At 59.1% G+C, this 26926-nt stretch overlaps 1 protein-coding gene across 7 annotated transcripts; it reads left to right on the top strand.

Moving 5' to 3' along the window:
- Nucleotides 1-175: 175 nt before the first annotated feature.
- LTBP4 (latent transforming growth factor beta binding protein 4) lies at nt 176-26926 on the top strand. 7 transcript variants are annotated; one of them, XM_082437521.1, is made up of 33 exons: nt 176-361; nt 2209-2267; nt 2425-2563; nt 3056-3165; nt 7975-8166; nt 8324-8571; nt 8648-8750; nt 9115-9189; nt 9279-9401; nt 9933-10097; nt 10932-11081; nt 11202-11333; nt 11972-12103; nt 12188-12313; nt 13084-13209; nt 13749-13991; nt 14469-14594; nt 14683-14802; nt 15661-15789; nt 16011-16136; nt 16439-16561; nt 16780-16911; nt 17961-18092; nt 18172-18297; nt 19687-19833; nt 21133-21396; nt 21687-21758; nt 22026-22154; nt 22362-22508; nt 23468-23620; nt 24519-24899; nt 25297-25449; nt 26524-26926. In XM_082437521.1, the coding sequence occupies exons 1-33, from the start codon at nt 213-215 to the stop codon at nt 26676-26678; spliced, it is 4887 nt and encodes a 1628-aa protein (XP_082293647.1). In that variant the 5' UTR covers nt 176-212; the 3' UTR covers nt 26679-26926. The 7 variants fall into 7 exon arrangements, with proteins under 7 accessions (XP_082293647.1, XP_082293649.1, XP_082293650.1 ...); XM_082437523.1 differs by lacking the exon at nt 12188-12313; XM_082437524.1 differs by lacking the exon at nt 7975-8166 and having other exon boundaries at nt 177-361.

Genomic DNA, 26926 nt, shown 5'->3' with positions numbered 1-26926 from the left:
TCTATTTAACCCCTCCCCTCTCGCCTCCTGATTGGTCGCGCGGGCAGCGCCCCCTGGCGGAACCGGGCTCTGATTGGAGGGAAGTTCGCAGCCTGAGACTGCGACTGTGGAGAAAATGAGTCGGCCTCGGGCGGGGGCGGGAGGCGGGGCCGCGCCAAGACTGACCCGCTGGACAGACTGGCCGCCTGGAGCGCGACTCCACGCCGGACACGATGCGGCTGCCTGGCCCCAGCGGCCGCCGCCCCCTCCTGCTGGTGCTGCTGCTGGCTCTCCTTGCAGCCGCCGCCGCCGCCGCCTCCGCCGCCGGCCCCAGCCCCATCCAGGCCGTCGAGGTTGCGGTGATCCCGGGCCGCCCGGCCGGGTAAGCCCCGCTGCGGCCCCCTCGTCCTTGTGCCGCCTCTACCCAATAAGTCTGGAGGTCTAGGAAGACCAGGACTTTCGGATTTAGGGGAATATGAACCCACTGCTTCGTGATAAGGATGAAGAACCAGAGCTCTTGAATTTATTAGGGCCCTCTATTTTGTAGGGGTTAGAATCCGAGGTGTACTGAGATTTTGAGGGGAGGGATTCCCCTCCCGTGTGGTAGAGACGGATGTGGCTCCAGGGAATTCTAGAGTTTGTTTGGAGAAGGGTCCCAGTTTATATGGGGATGGGGCTTTGAGTTCTCCTAAGATGATGGGTGGGGCCGAGCTGGGATGGGGTCCCCCAAACTAACTGGGTGCTTAAGGAGGAAGAGTATGGGAGGTTATCAGGGCACTTTAAGGGGGAGTTGACATGTCCTGGTTATCTGGGGAGCGGGGAGGCCTGAACTAATTAAGAGACGTTTTCCTAATGAGTGAGGAAGACGTGGAGTTTTGGGTTGATGGTGGAGGGGCTTGTGGAAATGTGTGCGGAGATGGGGGGCCCTCAGATTTCATGAGGGTTGGGGGGGTGCTTTAGTTTCCTAGAATAAGCGGATTCCAAGCTTGAATGAGGTACCAGTGATTTCGCGGCAAGAAATCCAGAATTTCCTATAGATTTAGGGGGTTATAGCCACTCTTCCTGTCTACGGGTGACGAGATCGAAGGAAACAGTCTGCCCAGTACCCCCCCACCCCCCACCCCCACCCCCACCCCCGCCCTGCGGCCCAGCGCTCCGTTACAAAGGCCCCGGGCTCAGCTCCCGCCTCGGTCTCTGCGAATGCATTTAGTAACCCGAGCCGTGCCGGGGGCGGAGCTGGGAAGGGGTTAACCCGGAGAAAAGGCGGGAGGGATGACTGCAGGATCGGGGGTCCGGAAGGCTCCCACCCGGGCGGCCTCCTCCCCTACTGGGCCCCACCCATCTAAAAAGAGTCCATACGCCCGACGTCCCCTTCGCAGCATCCCCCCGCTGCCCCTCTCTCCCGGCCGGCCCGCGCGGCCTCGTCCCTCGTCCCCCTTAGCCTGGGGATAATGGATTTGTCTGGGGGGCCCCTTGGTTGCGACGCACTTGCGCCCAAGCTGAGGGCTCCGCCAGCCAGAATCTGAGACCCTCCCGGCGCGGAGATTCCTCCAAGAACGACTCCTTCCTCCTGGTCAGGCGGGAAACTGAGACCCATAGACCAGGAGACTCTGGCTCCAGGACACACAACGTGGAAGGGCAGGAAGGGGCTAGAACTCAGGCCTCGGGATTCCCAGTACTGGGCTGTGGCTCCTGTATCCCCCTCCACCTCTGCACCCTGCTGGACCCATAGTCAAAGGCGGACCTCCCTCCCCAGCCGTTGAGGCCTGTGGAGTGGCGCCATCTGCCGGCCAACCTCGGGATGACGGCTGAGTCCAGGACAGGGAAGTGCGGGGAGGGCGGGGTTCTAGATTCCCAGATCGGGCTTGGAAGTGCGCTTAGAAATCCTCTTTAAGTCTTTTGTTTTTTTTTAAATCATTTTTTTAAAAAAATCATTTTTAAAAGACTTTTAAATGTCTTTTCCAATAATACCTTTCCTCAAACACTTCAGAAGAAAAATAAACGTGAGGTTGCTGTGACCTTCATCCCTGGAGAGCCTAAACCCGTTTGCCTCCTATTGTACAGATGGGGAAACTGAGGCATCGAGCACAGTGCCTCAGATTGGTCACACATCAATCTCGAGCACCTTCAAACCTTATCTTGGCTTTCCCTCCCCTATCCCTCATTGCCTTCCTTTGGGGAGTTCTACAGTGCTAGGGCCCTGAGTGACTTCCATCCCTCTGTTTATAGTGTTGCTGCTTGTCGCTGCTGCCCAGGCCGATCGCCCAGGAGGAGCCGCTGCTTCAGAGGTGGGTTCTTGTAGGCGAGGTATAGGTAGGAGGGGAAAGGTGGTAGGAGCAGAGGAGCTGGGGGCTCCCTTCCTCACCCCTCATCCCAGCTGGAGAGCTGGATGAGAGAGGAACTCAGTCGCCTCCTTTTCCACTTAGTCCCTGGCTGTCTCTGAAGCCTCCTGCAGGGTCCAGAGCTGTCGGCCTGAAAAGTGTGCAGGCCCTCAGTGGTGCCTGACTCCAGTGCCCCCAGGGCTGTCAAGCCCCAGCCCCAGCGTGAGGAGGAAACAGGTGTCCCTTAACTGGCAGCCACTGACGTGAGTGTGCAACCCTCCCCTACTAGATGCTCCCAACTCTGCCACCATTTCTGGCACATCTTTCTCTCTGCTCCCTGGGTCTCCTCTCCCTTGCTCTCTGTTTCTATCAACTTGTGTCTCTCTGTTTCTCCTTTTCTCGCCAATCGCTGTCTCTGGGTCTTTCAGTTTCTATCTCTCTATCTCTGTCTCCATGTTCCTCTCTCTCTATTTGTTCTTTCTGTCTGTCTCTTTCTCTCATAGTTACCTGTCTCTTTGCCTCTGTGTCTCTCTTCCCTCTCTCCCTTCCTCATCTCTGTTTCTCCCACTGACTTTGTTTCTTCCAAGCCTCCAACGAATGTTCAAGGCCTGGTCCCCATAAAGAGATGGGGGGGGGTCGCAGAGCCTCCACTGGGAGACCTCCTGGTGTGGGAAGTCTCTTCCAGTCGCGGGGAGGGGAGGGGGGGGGTCAGCCGAACCGCGGTGACAGCTCCTTCTCTGCCCCCTCCCACCCAGGCTGCAGGAAGCCCGAGCTCTGCTGAGGCGACGGCGGCTCCGCGGGCCGGGGGCCCGGGCATTGCTGAGAAGGAGGCCCCCACAGCGCGCCCCTGCCGGCCAGTCCCGGGGTAAGAACATCCGCCCTTCCTCCGCCGGGGGGCGGGGGGTTCCGGGCCAGATAAAGCCGTCTGGTTCCCACGGTCCAGCTGCCGCCTAGCCGCCCCCCATTGTAGCTCAGCACCCCTCCCCAGGACGCAGCCCCCTCTAGGGACCCCGGCGTCCGGCAGCGAGAGGTGAGTCCGGGACAGGACCAGACGCTGGCCAGAGGCGCTGACCCGCGGGGGTGGGGCCGGGAAGCCAAGCGTCCGGGCTCCCCACTGCCGGCCGAAGAGGGGGGCGCTGTCCCGGCAGAGAAAGCGGCCGAACTAGCCCAGACAACAAAAGCGATTGTGCCGGTTGGCGCCTGCCTGGTTACCGAATGCCCAAAACTGCGGGGCGGCTAGGGGCCAAAGGCCTCCCACTACTTTCCCGACCGTCCTCCTGCCTTCCTCCCGCTCCGGCTCTCGGCCCCGGGGCTAGCACACCCCCTAGTCTCAACCACCCTCAAAAGTCCCCCTCCTGCTGTGGCCTTCAGCCCAGATGTGTCCCCTCCTCCCTAAAGTCTTCCAGATGTGGGCCTCCGGCCAGATGTGAAGACCCCCGCCCACAGTCTCAATCCACCGTTTCCCCTAATCCATTCTGACTTCTACCAGGTGTGAGGGTCCTGGTTAGATGTGACTGCGTCCTCAAATGTGCCCCTCCAGCGTTCTGCCCACCATCCAAACCCCCAATTCCTTCATGTGCCCAGGTGCACCGACCCTTCTCCTCTCCCCCAGATGTGCCACCTGGCTGCCCAGATGTGCCATGGCAGCCGCCTACCCAGATGAAGCTCCTTTTTCTGTGACTAAGGCAGAGACAGCCTTTAGCCTCCTCCCCAAATGCGGCCCCCACTACTCTTTCCTCTTTATGGATTCAGCCCTGTCTGGGGGGGAAACGGGCCCGCCCCCACCTGTTCCCTTCCCCGCCGCTCCCCTGCGGGCCCCATTCACTTGTTGGTGCGAGTCGGGGGCAGAGGGGGCGCCCCCCTCCCCCCTGCGAGTCTAGCGCCCAGCCTGCGCGCCTCTGGCTGCGCGCCCGGCCCCACGCGCCCCCGCGCGGCCGCCGGGGAGGGAGTGGTGGGGAGGGGGGGGCCTGAGCGGGGGCGCGGCCGCCCTCCCCCGCGGGCGGGCGGGCGCGGCCGGGCCCCTCGGGCGGGCTGGGGCGGCGGCGCGGCGGAGCGCGGCGCTGCAGCCATGGCGGGCGGCGCGCGGCTGCTCTGGGTGTCGCTATTGGTGCTGCTGGCGCTGCTCCGGCCGCAGCCCGGGCTGGGTCGGCCCCGAGAGCGCCTCCGCGTGCGCTTCACCCCGGCCGTGTGCGGCCTGAGCTGCGTCCATGGGCCCACCGGCCCCCGCTGCACCCCGACCTGCGCGCCCCGCAACGCCACCAGCGTGGACAGCGGCGCGCCCGGCGGGGCGGCCCCGGGGGGCCCCGGCTTCCGCGCCTGTGAGTGCGGGGTGGTGGTCCCGAGGGAGGGCTTCCCCGGGTGGAGGAGGATCCCCGGGGATGGGGGAGACAGTCCCCAGGGCGCGGGAGCCCAGATTCCTTGCGCAGTAGTGCTGGGGAATCCCTGGCTTATTTAAGGAAGAGAGCCTCAAATTCCTGGCTTTTGGGGTTGGGTCCTGAGGGTCTTGATTTTGCAAGCAATGAGGGTTCTCAGGGACCTGTGATGTCGCATATGAGGGGATTGGGGGCTGACTTCTGTGCCTTTGAGTCAACGTGGGGAATACCAGAATTGAGGGGCTTGGGGTCTTGGGGGAAAGGGGTCCGAATTCTGTGACTGTGAGTAAGGGGTCCCCAGAGTCCAAGGGAGAAATCCAGGGCCATGGGGGGTTTTCCACTTTCTGCTTCTTTGGGTGGGAGGGATTAGGAAAGTCTAGGATGGGAGTGCCTGTGAGGAGGGGGATTGGGGTGTGGAAAGTTGATCCTGAGAGCTGAGAGGGAAAGAGTTCGTAGAAGGAGGGTCTCTGCAGGACCCTGAGTTGCAAGGGTCGCACGTGGAAGAGCAATCCAGGCTGGAGGCCTAGGGGAAAAGGCGCCCCCTGGGGGCAGAGGGGACAGGAGGCGTGTGCACACCAGGCTCCCCTAGATATGGAGAGCCCTTGGTGGGGGGTGGGCCACCTGTTGGCCCCAGGGTATGGTGGTGGGTGGGCTCTCAGGGTCTGGGCCTACCTGCCCCCAGCCCCGGAGGCCCTCTGGAGTGGGGAGTGGGGGCCCCTGGCGCCGGAGAACTCGCCCAGCCTGGCCCCCAGCCAACCCAGCCCTGGCCGGCGTGAGCTCATCTCCCGCCTGAGCCCCCGCCCGCTGCCACTCCCTCTCTCCTCCCCTTCCTCCCTCCTTCCCTCACTCCCTCCCGGCCCAGCCTCAACGGGCCTGTGCCAGGAGCCTTGCCCAGGCGGGTGCCAAGCCCCTGGAGGCACAAGGAGGGGTCTGTGAAGGGGGCTGACCTCAGGAGGACCTCGATGTCCTCAGCCCCTCATCCCTCCAAGGGTGTGGGACATGGAGTTGCCTGTGCCCATCTAGCGGCCCGCCCTTGGTGTGGAGGCCCTCAGGGTGCTGGGCGGGGGGCCTACATTCTGGATGATAGAAGACAGACAAGTGTCTTTGGAGGTTAGGAAATGCCCCCAGACTTAGCTGGATTACCACCCGCAACCCCCAACAGAGACCCTTCCTATTTTGGAATCTTGATTCCTAGTTAAGCCTCTCCTAGGCCTGCCACTTAATTAAGGGCTCCTATTAGAGCACCCTGGAGTCCTGGCCTGACTCCTCTAACTAGGGGAGCCCAGAGTCTCTGCCCTCACGCCCTAAGCCCCTCTGCACCGCTATCGACAGACTCCGGAGACCAGCCCCTCCAGTGAAATTCCCTCACATTCTTCTGATGTAATCTCCCCAGACTGTGCCCCTCACCAGAGAACTCTAGTTTTGTCCCTCAGCTATTCCTCCCCACATCCAGGGAAACCCCGGATTACAGATTCTATACAGTGATAACTCTGCTCCCTAGCCGAATTCTCTTCCCACAAAAGGCTCCTATTTTCTTCTGTTTCCAAGTGATCCCCGATTCCTGTCTATCCAAGTCCTTCCCTTCCAGCTGACTCCCTCCCCGGGAACTGCTGATCCATCTGTCTTCAGAGAAACCCAGAGTTGGTCTTGATCAGTGATCCTCCCAAGAGGACTACAGATACTGTGTTCCCCCCAAGCAGCCATTAATCAAAACGACTTGGGTACCTAATCCCTTAGCTGAGAGGGGAGGGGGGATTCCACAGTATCTTACAGTCCTCCCAGACAATTGAGGCTCTCTTGGGCTGGGGACTCCCAAGAATCCCACTTCTCCATCTAAACCTTGTTCTCAGCACCCTCCAATTGGCCATTCCCTAGAAGACACTAGAGTCCTGTTTTTAGGTAACTCTCCCCAAAAGGACTTAAGGGATTCCTTCTGTTGAAGGGTGCCTCCGTTTCCTCTGGGATAGGCTCCCTTTCTGTTCCAGAAACCTCCAGTGGTCTTTGAACCCCAGAGTGCTGCCTTCTAACTGATCTCCTCCCAGGAGTGCAGTCTCTTTACCCTTATAAATTGAGGGGGCTCCCTCTATGCTTTCCTCTCTCCAGTGTGTGGCTCAGAATCCCAGACACGCCTTCCTGGACGGCCCCGGCCTCCTGCCCCCTTCCTGCCCTCCGCACAGCTGTCTCCAGCTGTTCTCGGCAGCCCCTGGGGAGAAAGGGAGGGGGTGCCCTCGCAGGATACGTCCGGCCTCCTTTGGCTCAGCGGGCCCGGGGCTCCCCAAGGGTCCGGAATGAGGAGCCGCCGCCCTGCCCCCGCCGCACCCCTCTTTGTTTACCCCGCCGCACAGCTGGTAGTGCCCCGCCCAGAGATGGCCTGAGGCCCAGCGAGGGCGCGCCTAGGGGAGAGCAGGCGCGTTCCCGCTGGCCCCGCCCCGGGGCTACTGGAGGCGGGAAGTCAGACCTAGAACTGGAGAGCCGGAGCCAAGGGGAGGTGGGAGGAGACAAAGCGCGGGGGGCGGGGGGTGGCTAGGACGTCCAGATAGCCGGGAGGTGGGGTGAGAGGAGCGTGAGCGACTGAGCCAGGGCAAATTAACTTGAGGAAAGGAAGGTGGGTGGGGCTACAGGCAGCAGGTTAGACGCCTTGATAGGCGGGGTTTACAATCCCTCGGGTAGAAGAAGGTGATGTGGGCAGGGTGCGTAGAAGGGGAGGGGGGGAAACCGCACAGCCTGTGGGCGGAGCTTGAACGTAGTGGACCGTGCCGGACGGGGTGTGAGCGTGCCTAGAATGGTAAGGAGACGGAGTTGCGAGCAAGGGGTAGTGCCAGGGAGTGGCAAAATGTGGGTTTCGTCAATGGAAGTGACCAGCGCTGGGTCTGAGGGGCTGAACAGTAAGAGATGGGCGGCGCTAAATGCGAAGGCAAGAGCTAGAGTGGGCGGGGCTGAGCCTACGGGCGGGTACAACGCTGTCTGGGCGGGGCTGGTACGCCGTGCACTCGGCCAGAAAGTGGGACTCGAGAGGGAGGGCGGGGTGAAATGAAAGTGAAGAAGGAGCTGGAGGGCGTGGTGAGTGGATCCAGTGGGCGGAGCTATACCATCAAGGGCTGTACGACTGGACCCAGCCAATGCAAGTGGCCAGGGTTAGGGGGGAGATTACTCAAGACAGCTCATGGCGGAACAACTTTGAACTGAGTGATACCTTTGAGGGTGTAGTTACAACGTTAGGGACTGAGCTCGTTTGAGTGCGCTCGTCCCAGGGGGGCTACAAGGAGGGTTGCCGGCCCTGAGTGTCCTCGCTCTCCCCCTAGTCCTGTGTCCCTTGATCTGTCACAACGGAGGTGTGTGCGTGAAGCCTGACCGCTGCCTCTGTCCCCCGGACTTCGCTGGCAAGTTCTGCCAGTTGCACTCATCGGGCGCCCGACCCCCGGCCCCGGCCATGCCAGGCTTCACCCGCTCTGTGTACACCATGCCACTGGCCAACCACCGTGACGATGAGCATGGTGAGGAAAGTGCGGCCGGAGTCCCCTCCGCCCCCTCTGTCCACCACCTCGCCGTTCCTCTGACTCCCATCTTTCCTACCTTCTCTTAAGTACCCTTCTCCAGCGCGCCCTTTCCCCCATTCCTACTCCCACTTTGCCCCGCCGTGCCTCTCTCCAGGCGTGGCGTCTATGGTGAGCGTCCACGTAGAGCACCCGCAGGAGGCGTCGGTGGTGGTGCACCAGGTGGAGCGTGTGTCCGGCCCTTGGGAGGAGGCGGACGCCGAGGCAGTGGCGCGGGCGGCGGCGGCGGCTCGCGCGGAGGCGGCAGCGCCCTACACGGTGCTGGCACAGAGCGCGCCGCGCGAGGACGGCTACTCGGACGCCTCGGGCTTCGGTTACTGCTTTCGGGAGCTGCGCGGAGGCGAAGTGAGAGGAGGCCGGTGGGGAGGGGCCCGGAGCGTGCCACCGCGCGGGGGCGCGCTCACCCTACACTTCCCCACAGTGTGCGTCCCCGCTGCCCGGGCTCCGGACGCAGGAGGTCTGCTGCAGAGGGGCCGGCTTGGCCTGGGGCGTTCACGACTGTCAGTCGTGCTCGGAGCTCCTGGGTAAGCCCCAGGATGTCCCCGAGGTGCTCGGAGCTGGGGAGGAGTGAGAACCCCGCTGCTTCTCGTACTCTGCCCATAGATATACCCTTACACAAATTCTAGCCATGCCTACCCGTTGTGGGGATCATTTCCAGTCTAGACCTATCCATACCGTCTGGGACCACCCACCCCACTTTCTGACTTTGGCTACCCTGTTCTCACTCGGCCTTTGTGCCATAGGCCTACTCATGCAGATCGCCAACCTAAGGCTGACCTTGCACTCAAACCACACTCAACACCTTTTAGTTCTTCCCACCCCATTTTCGTCCTCGCCCACTCCATCTCGCTCCGCGCGCCCCGGACCAACCCTCTCCTCTCTCTACAGGAAACTCCGACCAAGTGGGCGTCCCAGATGGACCGTGTCCAGCTGGCTTTGAAAGGGTTAATGGGTCCTGCGAAGGTGAGCTGGGGCAGGCGTGGGAGGAGCTTGGGACGGGGCTGGCAGGGAGCTTGCCCCTGACGCCACTGGAACCACCCCCTCCCTCGCAGATGTGGATGAGTGCGAGACTGGGGGGCGCTGCCAGCACGGGGAGTGTGCGAACACGCATGGCGGATACACCTGCGTGTGCCCCGACGGCTTTCTGCTTGACTCATCCCGCAGCAGCTGCATCTGTGAGTCACTGGGGCCTGAAGCTGGTCCCATGTCCACCCTACCCTCATGCCAGAACATCCCTGGGTCTAATTCCCTTAGACCACACTCCCTCCAGATGCTCCCAGACCCCAGGTCCCCCCAGTCATTCTTAGATCCCCCTCAGAACGTCTCAGACTCTCATTCACCCTCAGACTCCCTGAACCTTCTTCTGCTTCTCTAAGAACCCCTCAAACCTTTTGGATTAGGATCCCCAGACTTTCATCAGCTCCTCTCAAGCCCCCAAATTTCCTCCTCTCTCTCGACCACCAGACCTTCTTCAGATCCTGAGATCCTTCCCAGATTCTCTCACTCACCCCTCAGACTCTCCTCAAGCCCCAAACCATTTTCAGACTTCCCAGACCCCTCAACTCTTCCTCAGACTCTCTCAGAGCTTTCCCAAATGCCCCTCACACCCACCAAACCCTCCCTGGGACCATTCCCCTACCTCCCAGATCCCCTAGTCCCACTACACTCCCAACCCCGCCCTGAAGAATTTCCTCCCCCACCCCCAGCCCAACACGTGATCTCAGAGGCCAAGGGACCCTGCTTCCGCGTGCTCCGCGACGGCGGCTGCTCGCTGCCCATTCTACGCAACATCACCAAACAGATCTGCTGCTGCAGCCGCGTAGGCAAAGCTTGGGGCCGGGGTTGCCAGCTCTGCCCACCCTTTGGCTCAGGTGAGCGCCTCCTGCCCGCCTTTCTCTAGACTTGACACAAACAGCCCCCATTCTAGGCTCCGCCCCCAGCCCCTCCAACCAGGTTGGGCCCTAGCCTTGGCCACGCACCCAGCATCTGAGACAGCCTATCTTCAGAATGGACTCCACCCTGGCTTGCACATGACCTTGAAGTTAGGCTGTGTCTGCCGAGCGTCACCCCCAGCCTCGACCTCCCCTAGCCCTTGAGATAGGCTGCCTGCCCAACCTTGTCCCCAGGCTCTGGCCACCTCCCCAGCTTCTGAGACACTGCCTTCAACCTAGGTTCCGCCTTGGGCCCCGCCCCAGACACGCCCCTCCCGGAGACACCTCCCAGGCAATCTTGCTTCTTCATGAAACCAGACCCCACAATGGACCTGATTGTTTCCTGGCCTTCAACCCCATCCCTGTAGACACCAAACCAGACCCTGCCCTCAACTCCGGTCCCTGCCATCCTCCCAAAGAGGGAAAAACATCCTTGGTCCCACCTTTAGCCTCTGAGATGTCCCATTCTTTGGCCACTGGGGCCTGAAGCTGGTCCCATGTCCACCCTACCCTCATGCCAGAACATCCCTGGGTCTAATTCCCTTAGACTACACTCCCCCCAGATGCTCCCAGACCCCAGGTCCCCCCAGTCACTCTTAGACCCCATTTCAGCATCCAACCCAAACCCCTAACACACTCCCAGGCTAAGCCCTACTCACGGTCAAGGCCAGACCCTAGCCCCCCCTTTTCTCTCTACTTCACCCCCTTTCCCTCTCATTCCCCCCTACTCTCTTGCCCTCTCTCTGCCCATCTTCTTCCCTTTCCTGTGTCCAGAGGGTTTTCGGGAGATCTGCCCAGCTGGCCCTGGCTACCATTACTCGGCCTCCGACCTCCGCTACAACACCAGACCCCTGGGCCAGGAACCACCCCGAGTGTCCCTCAGCCAGCCCCGTGCCCCATCCTCCACCTCTCGGCCACGCACAGGTGAGCTGGTTTCTGGAGGAGGGTGAGCTGGTTTCTGGAGGAGGGAGTGTTGTCTCCAAGGGGAGATGAGTAGGGACACCCAAACCCAGGTCTCCACTGTTGATAGCCCTTCTTTACCAGGCTTTCTGCCCACTCATCGCCCAGAACCCCGGCCTGAGACACGGCTAGAACCCCGGCCAGAGCCCCGTCCGGGCCCTGAGCTTCCCCTGCCCAGCATCCCTGCCTGGACTGGTCCGGAGATCCCTGAATCAGGTGCGGTAGAGGGAATCAGCGGCATTGATGTGGGTATTACAGGCAGGAGTTCCGGGTGGGGGGGTGGGGGGCTCCAAAGTGAAGATTCTACAATAGAACAAATAAGGATGTTACAGCCAGAGGAGTTAAGGAATGGGTGGGAAAAGATAAAGGTTTGAAGGGTGGGGTGGTGGTTACATCAGGAGCTGGAGTCAGGCAAGCCTGGGTGCAAGATCTGTGTCAATTGGGAAGGTCAATTTAACCTCCCTGAGGCTCAGTTTCTTCATCTATAAAATGCGGATCATTGTGAGGATTCAGCAAGCTGCCTCTGAAGTATCTGGCACATAGTAAATGCTCAGTTAACGTGAGACAAATAATTATTTTTCACGGAGGACACTAAGAACATATCTCAGGCAGAAGACTGGGGAGCAAAATATTAAAAAATGAAGACTTTGGAGTGGCATTATGGGAGGATTCAGGCAGAGGATCTGATGGGAATGTCCCATGATAAAGGAGAGGGACATCAGAGGGGGAAGACTGAGCTTGAGGGGGGACATCCAGGAGGATGTTTTAAGCAGAGGATCTGAGGGAATTGTACTGGGATGAAAGGGACAGAAGATTCATAGATGGGGGAACCCTGGCTCACTGGACCCCCGCAGGTCCCTCTGCAGGCGAGTGTCAACGCAATCCCCAGGTCTGTGGCCCGGGACGCTGCATTCCCCGGCCCAGTGGCTACACCTGCGCGTGCGACTCCGGTTTCCGGCTCAGCCCGCAGGGCATGCGCTGCATTGGTGAGCCAGGCCGAGGGGGAGGAGGGAGGCGGGGCGGGCGGCTCTACCCTGTCACCTCCTGACCAGACCCCTCCGTACCCTCAGACGTGGACGAATGTCGCCGCATTCCCACGCCTTGTGCTCCCGGGCGCTGCGAAAACACGCCAGGCAGCTTCCGTTGCGTGTGCGGGCCGGGCTTCCGAGCTGGCCCGCGGGGTGCGGAGTGTCTGGGTGAGAAATCCAGGCCCCACCCCAGCTGAGGTCTCGCTCCAACTCTCCCTCTGGAGCAGTTCCCGCCCTCGCACCCTTCCCCACGTCCCTTCAGGCCAACTACTGCCTTGGCCTGGCCCCTGACCCCGTCTCCAGACCAGCTCCCGCTCTCACTTCGGCCCCACCACTGCCTCTTTCCGGCGCAGCCGGCCCTTCCCGTCGGGGCCGGCCCCTGCCGTACTATACTGTCCGGCCTCTCTCCTTGACTGGGTCCCGGCTCCGCCCCTCCCTTGGCCCCGCCGCTTCAATATTCCAGACTAGCTCCTGCCCTCTCCAAGGCCCCTCCCCTGTCCCACAACTGCTGCAACCTATCTCCTCACCATGACTCCTGATTTCCACCCTGCCACACCAGTGCCCCGTCCCCAAACCACCCCTTCCCTCGCTCCTGCCTTCCCTTTGTTCGGTCCCCAAAGCCGTTCTTCCCGCCCTTGCCCTCCCCAGGCCCTGCCCTCCCCAAATTGCCCCCCCTCACGGTTCCCCTCTCTGCCTCTGCCCAAGCTGGGTCCCCAACCCTTGTTCTGTCCTCCCCGCTGTAGCTCCGCCTCAGCCTTAAACCGAGCCCCTCCGAGCCCCTCTACCGCCCCTGGCTCCTGCCTCGGCCTGGCCCTGGCCGAAGCTTGACTCCGCCCCTGCCGTCCCCGCCTCCCCGCCTCCCCGCCTCCCCAGGCCTTCTGGGGGAGGCGAGGAGGCAGAGTGTCTGCCCCAGTCCCAGACGCGGTTTGTGCCCGCAGACGTGGACGAGTGCCACCGCGTGCCGCCACCCTGTGACCGTGGGCGCTGCGAGAACACGCCAGGCAGCTTCCTGTGCGTGTGTCCCGCTGGGTACCAGGCTGCGCCCCACGGAGCCAGCTGCCAGGGTGAGGGATTGGGCATGTAGGGGGAAGGGTAGAGCGGCAGTGGTGAGGGATGGAGATACCCAGCCAATGAGGCAGAGGGAGGCTGATTGATGGGAGAAAGAGGCCAGGCTCTGAGAACCAGACATGCAGCCTGTTGGGGATGGAGAGGCCAAGTGTTGGAAAACAGAAAGGCTGAGTCATGGAGGATGGAGAAGCAGAGGGATGGGGGATGGAGACGTCATTAATGGGGGAAGGGGTAGAGTTATGGAGGACAGAGTTTAAGGAGGCCCACTGATATGGACTAGAAAGACAGAGTTCTAGGAAGCAGACAAGCAGCTTAATATGGACGAGGAAGTAGAGGGCTGGAGGATGGAGTTAGAATGATGACGGATAAGGTGGCAGAGTGATGGAAGGTGGAGAGCAGAACCATGGGGACAGGGTGGCAGGATGATGGAGGGTGGAAGGTCAGAGCGACGGAGGTCAGGGAGGTAGAATAGAGCATGGGGGGGGGGCGGAAGGGGCATAAAGGAGGTACGACCTGGGTCCCTTGCTCTGAGCAGATGTGGATGAATGCATCCAGAGCCCCGGCCTGTGTGGCCGAGGGGTCTGTGAGAACCTGCCAGGTTCTTTCCACTGTGTGTGCCCGGCTGGCTTCCGGGGCTCAGCGTGTGAAGAGGATGTGGATGAGTGTGCCCAGGAGCCACCACCCTGTGGGCCAGGCCGTTGTGACAACACAGCAGGCTCCTTTCACTGTGCCTGCCCTGCTGGCTTCCGCTCCCGTGGGCCGGGGGCCCCCTGCCAAGGTGAGGGTGCTGAGTCCAAAGCCACTTCACCCCCATCTGCTGTAGGCACTGGAGACAGGTTTGGGAGACAGAGAGGCAGAGCAATGAGGCTCAGTGAAGGAGGACAGGGACAGAGGCCTGGGGGTATTGAGGGGGTGGCGAGGGTCTGGCTCCAGCGTCTTCTCCCCTTTCTCCAAATATGAGGGTGCTCTCCATTCCCCCTCATTTGTTGGGTGATACCCCTGTGCTTCTTGGAACCCTGAGGAAGGGACAACTCTGAGTCAGGGAAGGCAACATGCGGGAGGTGGTGCCTTAGCCGCATCCTGGCAGCTGGAGAGACCACTAGTGGGGAAACAACGAAAGGGTCTGTCCTTCTGGGAGGAGGGAGCAGCCTGAACAAAGCCCAGGACGCTTCCTCCAGAGTAGAATGTTGGGGTGGGTGGTGATGGCAATGGGTCCAGGCCCCTTCCTCAGCCCCGCTGGTCTCCTCTGCCCCAGATGTGGATGAGTGTGCCCGTAGCCCCCCGCCCTGCACCTATGGCCGGTGTGAGAACACAGAAGGCAGCTTCCAGTGCGTCTGCCCCACGGGCTTCCAACCCAGTGCTGCCGGCTCTGAGTGCGAGGGTGAGGCCGGGGAGGGAGGGAGGAGTGTGGATGGGTGAGGGGGGCGTTGGGCCACTCCTCCAAAGCCACCCTCTCCTCTGCTCCCCAGATGTGGATGAGTGTGAGAACCACCTGGCATGTCCCGGGCAGGAGTGTGTGAACTCACCTGGCTCCTTCCAGTGCAGGGCCTGTCCTGCTGGTCACCACCTGCACCATGGCCGATGTACTGGTGAGATCAGGCCCTGGGTGTGACCTTGGACCTGCCTCATGCCTCCTGACCCAGATCATGACCCCTGACCTGGCCTACAACCTTCTAACCTGGATCTCAGTCCCCTTACCTGGACCACAACCCCCAGAGCCTGACTGCAATTCTTGACCTAGACTATGAACCCTGATCAGACTGCAGTTCCTGATTTGGACCACGACCCTTGGCCCTGAGTGTGACTTCTGACTCTGTGACCAGTGAACCCTCAGCTTGACTGTGACATTTGACCTTAACCATGAACCCTGCTGATAACCCCTGACCCCAGCCCTGATAGCAGTTGTGACCTCCCTGATGCTGCCTGTCCTCTGACCCTATATGTGACCTGTGACCCCTAAACTTGACTGTGACATTTGACCGAAACATAACTACTGACCACAACCCTGACTACAACCCGTGACTCTGTGTGATGCTTGATCCTGCCTCTTTCACTGCCCCTGCCCCTTCTCAGAGCACCTTCCCGGGGGCTTGATTGTGTCCGTGATCCTGGACCCTGACCCCTGACTAGAGACTCTGGCCCCTGACCAGAATGCCATCTAATTATCCTGGTTTATAATACCTGACCCCTTACCCTAATTAATGTCTGACCCCTGTCTCAGTCCAGAGTCCCTTCACCTGACCCCAGGATCCTGGCACAGGGAGTTCCCAGAAACCCAGACTCAAGGACCCCCAACCCCAGTCTCCCCTACCCACTTCTGCCATGGAGCCTTCACCTCATATCCAACCCAAGGCACTTCCCATCACCTTCTTCAGACCCCTCTCCCCCAAGGGGATCCATCAGTGTGTTCCTAGACAGAACCCCTTCTGAAATCCCCATTCCCACAGATGTGGACGAATGCCGTTCGGGCGCCTCCTGCGGCCCCCACGGCCACTGCACTAACACTGAAGGCTCCTTCCGCTGCACCTGCGCGCCAGGCTACCGGGCACCACCTGGTCGGCCCGGGCCCTGCGCAGGTGGGCTGGGCGGGGAAAAGGCTGGACAGCCTGGGAGTGGGACTTGGCTTCCTGGGTAAAGCCTGGTGGGGAGGTGGGAGCTGGACTAAGGGACTGCAGGTGGAATTTAGAAACCGGCCATCGGGGTGTGGCTTGGGGGACAGGGTTGCTCCTTTGTAGGCGGGGCTTGGGTCTCGGGGGTGGGTCTGGTAACCCCGCAGCCCTATCTCTGGGTACCCTAGACGTGAACGAGTGCCTGGAGGGCGACTTTTGCTTCCCCAACGGCGAGTGCCTCAACACCGACGGCTCCTTTGCCTGTACTTGTGCTCCCGGTTACCGGCCCGGACCTCGCGGAGCCTCTTGCCTCGGTCCGTAACCAGGCTGGGCCTGGATCGGGAAAGGGTGGGGAAAGGGTGGGGAAAGGGAGGGGCGAAGTTGGGAGACGAAAGGGGAAAGGGCGGAGTCTGGATAAATTGGGCAGTGAATGGAAAGGATGGAGCCAAACCCGGCGGAGAGGTGGGGCTTGCAGGGAAGGGAGGAGCCTAAGGCAGGTGGGGAAGGCGTTAAGGTCTTGGAGCTGGAGGGGCGGGGAAAGGGCGGTGGAGGGGCGCGGCTTGGAATGTTAAGCAAAGAAGGAGATCCGCCTGCGGTTTCCGACACTGTCCCGCAGACGTGGACGAATGCAGCGAGGAGGACCTCTGCCAGAGCGGCATCTGTACCAACACCGACGGCTCTTTCGAGTGCGTCTGTCCTCCAGGACACCGCGCTGGCCCAGACCTCGCCTCCTGCCTCGGTGAGAGGCCTCGCCTCTGCCTGGTCCCTCTCCCGTCTGCCTCCTGGTCACCTCCATTTGTCTCCCCCCTCTGCCTCTCCTCTGCTGCTTTCTCCCTTCCCCTTTCCTGCGACTCCCGCCTCCCTCTTCTGACTCTCCTCTCCCCTCCTTGACTCCCCCACCTTTTTTCCTTTCCCTCCCTGCCTCCCCCATCTGACTGCCCTGCCTCCCCCCCTCAGACGTGGACGAATGTCGGGAGCGGGGCCCGGCCTTGTGCGGGTCCCAGCGTTGTGAGAATTCCCCCGGCTCCTACCGCTGTGTCCGCGACTGCGACCCTGGCTACCACGCAGGCCCTGAGGGCACCTGTGACGGTGAGACCACTGCCCCACCCCACGAAGTGTCGAAGAAGCCGGCTCCAGGCCTCACGGACTTGGGGGGAGGGGAGGGAAAGGGCTCCCAACCAATGTACTTAACTCTCTCCTAATCGTGGTGGAAACAAGCCACCAGCGTGTCTTTATATTTTTTTGTAGAGAGGAGGCAGGAGGATAGGGGAAGACACTCCTGTCAGGAAACAGGCCAAGCCTCGCTTCCAGAAGCAGCCCAGAGTTGGGGGCGGGGGGGGGGATGGTGTGTGGGTCAGCATTTTGTGGAACAGATGAAATGACTGCGGACTGCCTTGGGCTCTTGGGTTGCCAGACCCCCGATTCGTGGAAAGCTAGTTTCATAGGACCTCATTCATTAATTCCACAAGAATTCATTAAGCACCTACTGTGTGCAACACTGGCAGTAGAACAGGCAATGAGTCAAACAGAATCCCTGTCCTCACGGAGCTGACGTTCTAGGGGGAGAGACAGACAATAAATATGTAAATATGAGCTCGATTCATTCAGCAAACAATTTGGGGGCACCTACTGTGTATCAGGCACCGTTCTACACCCTGGGGATACAATGAGGAACAAGGCAGGCACAAATCCTTGCCGACGTGGAGTTTGCATTCTAGGGAGGTGACAGTTGGCATACCAATAACTACATGGATATAAGAAGTTTAAGAAGGAAAGTAAAGCAGGATAAATGGACAGAGGTGACAGGGCAGTAGGGGTAGGGGCGCTAGGAGGGCTTGACCTAGACCCTTGAGTGAAGCAAGGGAGGGAGCCACGCAGATGGCTGAGGGAAGAGTGTTCCTGACAGAGGGAACAGCAAGTGCAAAGGCCCTGAGGCGGGACCATGTTTAGGCTATTTGAGAAATGGTAACGAGGCCTTAAGAAGTATCAATGCTTGTTGATTTTTCGAAGCTCAGACTCCTAGAATACCAGAGTCAGAGACTTCTCAGTCATGGGAACGGGAAGCAGCACCAGGAACCTGTGAATCCAGGCCTGTGACTCCCCTCTCCTTCCCCCCTCCCCTCCCCACTCTTTTGCAGACGTGGATGAGTGCCAGGAATATGGCCCAGGGATTTGTGGAGCCCAGCGCTGTGAGAATACCCCTGGCTCCTACCGCTGCACACCGGCCTGTGACCCTGGCTACCAGCCCACGCCAGGGGGCGGATGCCAGGGTGGGTGTCCCTGGGGCAATGGGTGAGATGTGGAGGGGATAGAAGGTCCAGCAATGGCCTGACTGTCTGGTGGTTGCAGATGTGGACGAATGCCGGAACCGGTCCTTCTGCGGGGCCCATGCCATGTGCCAGAACCTGCCTGGTTCCTTCCAGTGCCTCTGTGACCAGGGCTACGAGGGGGCGCGGGACGGGCGTCACTGCGTGGGTACGGGGCTCCAGGGGGTGGGCGGGGCCAGAGGGTGGGGAAGAGGTTGTCAGGCCCTGCTTCTCTCCATAGATCTGAATGCATGTAAACTTTAGGGGTATGGAATTTAGACCTTGGAATATAAGATCATCTTCATGTCACTCAGGAACCCCTATTTATCCAGATTTTATCTGGGGCATGCTTTAAAAATGCATGCATAAAGTAGTAAAAGTGCACTAATTTTTTTTTTTTTTTTGGCCGCACTGCTCGGCATGCGGGATCTTAGTTCCCGACCAGGGATCAAACCCGCACCCCCTGCGGTGGAAGCGCAGAGTCTTAACCGCTGCTGGACTGCCAGGGAAGTTCCAAAACTGCACTAATCTTAATTGTACATAAGCATCCTTTATTTTTTTCCCAACATTTTAAGAGGAATTTTTTTTTTTTTTTTTTTTTTTTTGCCGTGCCCCGCGGCTTGTGGGATCTTAGTTCCTGACCAGGGATTGAACCCGGGCCACGGCAGTGAAAGCGCCATGGAAATCCCACGGACCGCCAGGGAAATCCCAAGGAAAATTTCTAAACATACAGAAAGTTAAAAGGCCTGTAGAATGAACATCAGCATACCCATGATCTATATTCTATTATTATCATTTGGTTATGCTTGTTTCCTCACATATCTTTCCATTAATCCACAAAATATTTTGGATAGAATTTTAAAATTAAATTGCAGGCTTCAATATACTTCCCCCTAAATTCTTCTGTGCATAATGCATGTCATTAACCAGAGTTCAATTTGTGTTTACGGATATTTTTATTTGAGGTTCAATTTACATACGGTGCAATGCATGAGTCTTAATTATACATTCACTTAGTTTTGACAAATGCAAACACAACAGGCTTCATTTGTTTAAAGGGCATTAAACTGAAGTTCTGGGAAATATTTGAACTTCAGGCATACGTGGATCCAGGAATTGTAACAAGGCTAGCTGTCTCCCAGCTCTGCTATCCTCTAATGCATTTATTTTCAGGCCGATTCTCTTTTCACAATGACAAAAGTGGCCCTAGCACCTCTGGTTGACATCCTTAGCTTGACATCCCTGGCTACAGAGGGAGGCTCTTTCTCCATATTTCTAGAACGAGTCCCAGGACTGGCTTTGATTGGCCCAGCTTGGTCACTGCCTGTCTCTGAATCAGAGAAATGCAGCAATCTGCTTGGCCTGCTCAAAACATAGGTTGAAAATGGAGAAGCAGAGGGCTCCCAAGGGAAATTAAGGGTTTGTCACCAGAAGATAAGTAGATAATGGGATCTGGGCCATTGAAGTACTCATACTCAAAGCCCAGACTTTTAGACTTATGGAATTCCAGGAGTTTACAACTATTGACTCCCTCTTCCCTGTTGTCTCCTGTTCACAGATGTGAATGAATGTGAAACGCTACAGGGTGTGTGTGGAGCTGCCCTGTGTGAGAATGTGGAAGGCTCCTTCCTCTGTGTCTGCCCCAACAGCCCTGAGGAGTTTGACCCCATGACTGGGCGCTGTGTTCCCCCTCGGACATCTGCTGGTGAGACTGAGATCAATGTCTACTTAACTGATGGCTGCCGGCCCCGCAAAAATATAATGCGATCTAACCATTCCTGATGTGGATAGCTGCCATCAGTTAGATGCTGTTGTTTTAAACAACAAAAACCTTCAGAACACATGAGTTAACCTGGGTGTGGGACTCAGTGTCAGGAGAAGTAGATCCTGGTTCTGACTTTACCAGATTCCTTCATTCAGCAGATGTTCACTGAGTTTAGGCCCTTTTCTGGGCCCTGAGGACACAGCAGTGACCAGGAGAGACCACCCTGTCTTCAAGGGGCTCACAATCCAGTGGGGGCAGATAGCAATATAACCTGACGGTAACAACCCAGAGGAATCAGGACTGGGATGGACGAGGCACAGGCCAGAGCAAACAAGCCTATGATGGGAAAGGCTAGGGCGTGGTGGGAATCCAGAGGAGGTGCCTCCACAGCCTTGAAGGAGAGTTAGGGAGGGCTTCCTGTAGGAGGGGATGTCTGAACTGAGAGTAGTAGGATGAGTAGAAATAAGCCAAGCCAAGTGGATGAGGGAGGGCATTCTGGGCAGAGGATACAGCAAGGGCAAAGGCCTGGTAAGGCAAGAGAGGACCTGACATGTTTGAGGGACTGAAATAAGTTCAGGGTGACATGCTCTACAGAGCAAGGGAAGGGGTGGGGAGAAGTGAGGCTGCAGAAGGAGTCAGGCACCAGACCACACTGACTTATTACCATGGTCAGGAGGTTGGACTTTTCTTGAGGGCACTCTGGCACCATGGAAAGGTTTTGAGCGGGAGAGGGGTATGATCAGATTTTGGAACTTCCTCTGGCTGCCATGTGAAGGTGCATTGGAGTGGGGCTGGGACCTGAGCAGAGAGGACAGGGCTGGACCAAGGCAAGGGCCATGGGAGGGGAGGAGAGGGCAGGTGGGAGAGGGGCTCAAGAGGCCAAAGTGGACAGGCTGTGGGGCTGCCTGGGTAAGGGAGAGGTGTCCAGGCCTAGGTCTAGATTTGGGTATGAAGATTCTGAGACCAGATTGGGACACGTTGGATGTGAGGCCCCAGGGAGGCCTCCAAGAGGCCAGGGAAATCCCCTCTTCTCCTACCTGAATTGCAGCTTGGATGATGGGCCGGACGCTTGGGAGAGTGAGATGGGGAGGCAAGAGGTACAGAAATTAGAGGAGGTGAGAATGGGAGAGAGATGATGACAGATGCTGAGAGGTGTGGAGTCGGTTCTGCCACATGGGGGCCTCAGTTTCCCCATCCATAACACAGGGGCTGGAGGCTCAGCCCACACTCTCTCCTCAGGCACGTTCCCGGGCCCGCAGCCCCACGTACCCGCCAGCCCCAGTCTGCCAGCCAGGCTCCCACCACCCCCGTCCCGCCGGCCCAGCCCACCTAGGCAGGGCCCTGTGGGCAGCGGGCGCCGGGAGTGCTACTTTGACACGGCAGCTCCGGATGCATGTGACAACATCCTGGCTCGGAACGTGACGTGGCAGGAGTGCTGCTGCACTGTGGGTGAGGGCTGGGGCAGCGGCTGCCGCATCCAGCAGTGCCCAAGCACCGAGACAGGTGGGCATGGGCCGCTGGGTGGACACAGGGCCGAGGGTTTGGGTAGCAATAGGTGGACGTGGGGCTGGGACAAAGGGCCACATTTGGACAAGGGACTGAGGTGCTGGTATTGCATGGGCAAGAGTGAGCTGCCAGCCAGGTGGGCGCGAGTCTGAGAGGTGGATACAAACAGGCACAGGGGCTGAAGACTTGGGCAGTGAAGGGTGGGCACTGAGGCAAGTGGGCACAGGCAGGCCCAAGGCAGGGGCTGGGCCACGGGTGTCTGGGCTCAGTCTTGTCTCTGTGTGCAGCTGAGTACCAGTCATTGTGCCCCCACGGCCGGGGCTACCTGGCGCCCAGCGGAGACCCGAGCCTCCGGAGAGGTAAGGCCCGCCCACCCTCAGCCCCCAGGCCCAGCTCTGTCTCACCCCATCTCTGTTTTCTTTATCTCTGTCTCTCCCCCTCCCACCCGTATCTTCTGTATCTCTCCCTCTGGGTCTCTCTTGCCATCTCTGTCTTTCTCTTCCCTGATCACGCCCCGCAGCTACACCCCGCCCCCCATCCAGCCCACCCCACAACCTGGCCTGCCTCCCCCCCATCCCCCCGTCTCTCTTGGTGGGGGGGTGTGCCTCTGACCATCCTTCCCGCAGACGTGGACGAGTGCCAGCTCTTCCGAGACCAGGTGTGCAAGAGCGGCGTGTGCGTGAACACCGCCCCAGGCTACTCATGTTATTGCAGCAATGGCTACTACTATCATGCCCAGCGCCTGGAGTGCATCGGTAGGAACCCCACCTCCACCGGCACTCACACCCCCGCCTGGGACTCTCCCCAAGCCTTGGCCACTCCAGCTCCTCTCTGGAATGTGGCCAGCACCAGCAGGAAGTCCTTCCTGGAGTCTAGACTCCATCTATCCCACCGTCAATGCACGGGGGAAATGGGAAAGGGGAGAGGGCTGCTTCTTGATCACTTCCTCCGTGCCTCCCTAGATAACGACGAGTGCGCAGATGAGGAGCCAGCCTGTGAGGGCGGCAGCTGCGTCAATACCATAGGTTCTTATCACTGCACGTGCGAGCCCCCACTTGTGCTGGACGGCTCGGGGCGCCGCTGCGTCTCCAACGAGAGCCAGAGCCTCGGTAACCCCTCCCCCCGCCCCGCCCCGCCGGTTAGCCCCGCCCCAGTCTCTCCCACGCAGTCCAGCCCCTCATTACCCCCACTCAGCCTCAGGCCCCGCACCCGGGCCGCGCCCCTTCACGCCCCATTTAGCTTCCGGTCTCGGTGTTTGACTCTCGGAACAAGAGGCCAGCGGGCCTGGTTAAAGGCGAAGGTTGTAGAGGAGCCTCCCTGCCACTTACTGGCCCTGTGTACACGTGCACGTTCCTTATCGCCTCTTGGATCCCAACTTCCTTTCTGCACATTGGGTGGATTGGCAATAGCCCCTACTTTATAGGGTGGCTCTGAGGAATTTTATTTTTAAGAACAGAATGGGACCTGGTCTTACTAAGTGCTAAAAGTGTGCTATTATTTCCCTGTGGGTCCCTGTCTCTTTGCACCTCTCTGTGGGTTTGTCTTTAGGCCTTTCTCTGAATTTCTGACACTCTCTGCCTCTGTCTTTGCTTTTAGGTCTGTTTCTCTCTGCATCTTTGCTTTCCTGTGTTTCTTTGAGTCTCTGACTCTTTCGATGTGTTTGTGTTTATTTCTCTGGGTCCTCTCTCTCCTTTTGCCCACTGACCCAAAGTCTCTTCTCCTCCCAATTCCTTTTCCTACAACGTCCTCCCACATCCTGAGACTTTATTCAACAATGCTCAGAGAGGAAAAGCAACTGCCCTGGGGTCACAGAGCCCTGCAGCCGCCAGTCTTGGATAGAATCCTCCTCTCAGACCCTATCACCCTCCTATATGATAGCCTTGTGCCAGACCAAGCCCTGTACTCATCTGGAGCTACCTCAGAGGACTTCTAGGAGTCAGATCACAGCTGCTGAGAAGGATTTGGTGACAGGCAGAGGATGGCTGGGCTGCTCCAGTAGGGAGGAGATTGAGCATTTGGGAGGACTTGAGTGTCTTCACGCCTTGATGCATGCTGTCTCTGCCCTCAGACGACAATCTGGGAGTGTGCTGGCAGGAAGTGGGGGCTGACCTCGTGTGCAGTCGCCCTCGGCTGGATCGCCAGGCCACCTACACAGAGTGCTGCTGCCTCTATGGCGAGGCCTGGGGCATGGACTGTGCCCTCTGCCCAGCGCAGGACTCAGGTACTGCCACCTGCCTGGGCCACACTCCGAGACTCTGCCCCTCAGGCTCCAAATCCAGGTCCTCAGACTCCTAGTCTTAGACCCCAAGGTCTCCCAAAACTTGGTCCCTCAGACCCCTATGTCCCAGTGCATTCCTAAATCTTAGACCCCAAGTCATAACCCAAAGACCTCCAAGCCTCAACCACAGAAACCCCAAAGCCTGACTCAGCAGGTCTCATAGCTCCAGTCCCAAAAGGTCCTAAGGTCTGATCTCTCAGACCTTCAACTCCTGGTCTCTAGAAGCCCAAGACAGCCCATGAGACCCCTCCCCCAAATCCTGGACCTTTAGACCTCCAATACCAGCTGCTCAGATCCTGCCATCCTGGCTCACAGACTCTGGTCATAGCTCGCAAACCTCCAAGTCCCAGTGGCTTGGATACCCACATCCAGGTGCCTCAGAAGCCAACACACAGCTCCAGAGATCTCCATGCCTTGGCTCTAAAAAGCCCTGAGTCTCCCAATTCTCAGCCCTTGGGAAACCAGTGCCAGTCCTAGGCCCTTGCTCCTCTGACTTCCAGGTCCCACGGTTCAGATCCCCTCCCATGCATCCTGACCCGTCAGGCCCCTGGTACTTCCCAGTCCTGGTCCCTAAAACACCTCCATCCCATTTTTGTAGGCCCCTAGCCCCAGATCTCATGGGCCCCCAAATTCCAGCACTTGGACCCTGATTTCTAGCTGCAGTCCTCAGTACTCCTGATCCCAAGCCTGCAATCCCAGTCTCCTCCTTTGAAGCCCTCTAATGCCTCAGCCCACGGCCCTCCCCACCTTCTCCTTCGGGCTTCTCTTCCCCGAGGGGGGACATGAATGATGCATGCCGAGGAAGCAAGGGCTGATTGTTAGGCTTGGCTCCTGTTCGCAGATGACTTTGAGGCCCTGTGCAATGTGCTGCGCCCCCCCGCATATGGACCCCCGCGGCCAGGTGGCTTTGGACTCCCCTACGAGTATGGCCCAGACCTAGGTTCACCTTACCAGGGCCTTCCGTATGGGCCTGAGTTGTACCTGCCACCCGTCCTACCCTATGACCCCTACCCACCGCCACCTGGGCCCTTCGCGCGCCGGGAGGCCCCCTACGGGACGCCACCCTTCGACATGCCCGACTTCGAGGACGATGGTGGCCCCTACGGTGAATCCGAGGCTCCTGCTCCACCCGGCCCGGGCTCCCGCTGGCGTTATCGGTCCCGTGACACCCGTGGCTCCGTCCCAGAGCCTGAGGAGTCGCCTGAAGGTGGAAGCTATGCTGGTGAGTACTGCGGCCCGAGTGATGGGGACTAAGATGAGAAGCCAGGTGTGCAGAGAGATGGAGATGGGGAAGGGAGAAAAGGAGGGGGGAGGAGGAGAGACAGAGACAGAAACGAAGAGAAGCCGGGGGAGAGACAGGCTCAGAGAGATGGGAAAACGGAGATACTGTCGGAGAGAGCGACAGAGAGCAGGGATGAAGAGGAACAGAGATATCCCTGTAGACCTACCTAGAAAGCGATGAGGACAGAAGGAAAGCTAGAGAGAGCAGAGCGACGTAAACATCCTGGCCTCACAGCGCCCCCCAGAGCCCTGGAGCGGGATGGGCAGTTTTAGAAGGGGACCCACCGAACCTGGGGCGCGGCCCCACCCGAACCCCAGAGTCCCCGCACTCTCCGCAGGCGCCCAGGCTGGGCCCTACGAAGGGCTGGAGGCGGAGGAGTGTGGGATCCTGGACGGCTGCGCCCACGGCCGATGTGTGCGTGTCCCCGAGGGCTTCACCTGCGACTGCTTCGACGGCTACCGCCTGGACATGACCCGCATGGCCTGCGTCGGTGAGGGGTGGGCCGGGGCCAGCATGGAGGTTGGGTACAAGAGAGGGTGGAAGCCTTTTCTAGGGGTGGGTAATCAGGGACGTCAAGGAGACCGGCCAGCCCCGGTGGGGAGCAGAAAGTAATTTTTGCTCAGGGATGGGGCTTGCCTGAAGGACAGGTCAGGCTGGGAGGAAAGCGGAGCTTGACCACAGCACCGTGGCTGAGCTTGAAGCAGGATGGAAGGATAGGATCCTGCAGGCGTGATTTCTAAGAACTCCCAGGGCTTCCTTGGGCAATTTGCTTGACCTCTTTGAAGAGCTTTCAGTCTTCCCATCGAATAGGAATTATGTCTGCCTAGTTTAGGCAGTAGTAAAGCAGGGCGGTTACAATCAGGGGCTCTGGGGGAGTTGGATAGACCTCGGGCTCAGCCCAGCAGCTTGCTGTGTGACCCCGGACAGGTCACTGTCCCTTGCTCAGTTTTTCTTACCTGAAAAATGAGTATAGTCGTAGAACCCATTTCATAGAGTCGTGAACATCAATTTACAATGTCAGTGAGGCCTATGTGTAAAGCTCAGAGAAGAGAACTGAGTTCCTCAAAGTCTCACAGCCAAGAAATAGCAGGGGGCTGGGCACTGAGGGTCTTTGTGAGCTGGTCTGCGAACCCCCTGGGCAGAGTGTGGGCTTTTTGTGTGACATGGGGTAAGGGGCTTCCCCACGCTAGGCCTCAGTTTGCACAGTACCTACCTCACAGGGTTATTGGGAGGATAAAGTTAATACATGTAATATGCTTAAAACAATGTCTGGCACAGAGTAAGCACTTATTGTTGTTGATATCATCATTAGTATTGTTTTTCTAACAAAAACATAGTGTCCTAGGGGCTACCACACTCATCTCACAGAACACAGAGCTGAGGCACAGAGAGGTTAAGTTACCTGCCCAGGCTCACACAGCCAACAGGTGGTAGTGGCTGGATTCCACTCCAGCGGGACGCTCAGCATCCACACCCCTCTGCACCAGGAGCCTCAGGGGCCAGGGAGGTGGGCTCCTGGGTCCCCAGCTCTGAACAGCGCTCCTGGTATCGCCCCCCTCCCCAGACATCAACGAGTGTGACGAGGCCGAGGCGGCCGCCCAGCTCTGCGTCAACGCGCGCTGCGTCAACACGGATGGCTCGTTCCGCTGCATCTGCCGCCCAGGATTCGCACCCTCGCACGAGCCGCACCACTGCACGCCGGCCAGGCCCCGGGCCTGAGCCCCAGCAGCCCTGGAGCGCCCACTCCGCGCCTGCGCACGCGGGGTCCCTGCTGCACACGCCCTCCCTCCTGCTTGCGCGCATGCGCACAGGGATGCCGGACCCGGAGGAGAGGATGGTCGATGGGACAGACGGGGAGGAGGAGTACCCTTCCTACAGACGCCGCGGGCCCGGGCTTAGCCCATGGTCCCCTTCATATTCCCGCTCCTTTTTATAAAAATGTTCAATTAAAAAACACCTATTTTGTA

The sequence above is a fragment of the Balaenoptera physalus genome, assembly GCF_965194825.1.
Source record: "Balaenoptera physalus genome assembly, chromosome: 19".
NCBI classification, from domain to species: domain Eukaryota; kingdom Metazoa; phylum Chordata; class Mammalia; order Artiodactyla; family Balaenopteridae; genus Balaenoptera; species Balaenoptera physalus.
Note: the sequence above shows the minus strand (reverse complement) of the source record. Positions and strands in the feature narration are given on the sequence as shown.

Coding starts and splice junctions, on each gene's coding strand:
- LTBP4 (XM_082437521.1), top strand. CDS start 213: ATGCGGCTGCCTGGCCCCAGCGGCCGCCGCCCCCTCCTGCTGGTGCTG. Junction 2,564..3,055: donor CTTAACTGGCAGCCACTGAC/GTGAGTGTGCAA, acceptor CCTCCCACCCAG/GCTGCAGGAAGCCCGAGCTC. Junction 11,334..11,971: donor TCCGGAGATCCCTGAATCAG/GTGCGGTAGAGG, acceptor GGACCCCCGCAG/GTCCCTCTGCAGGCGAGTGT.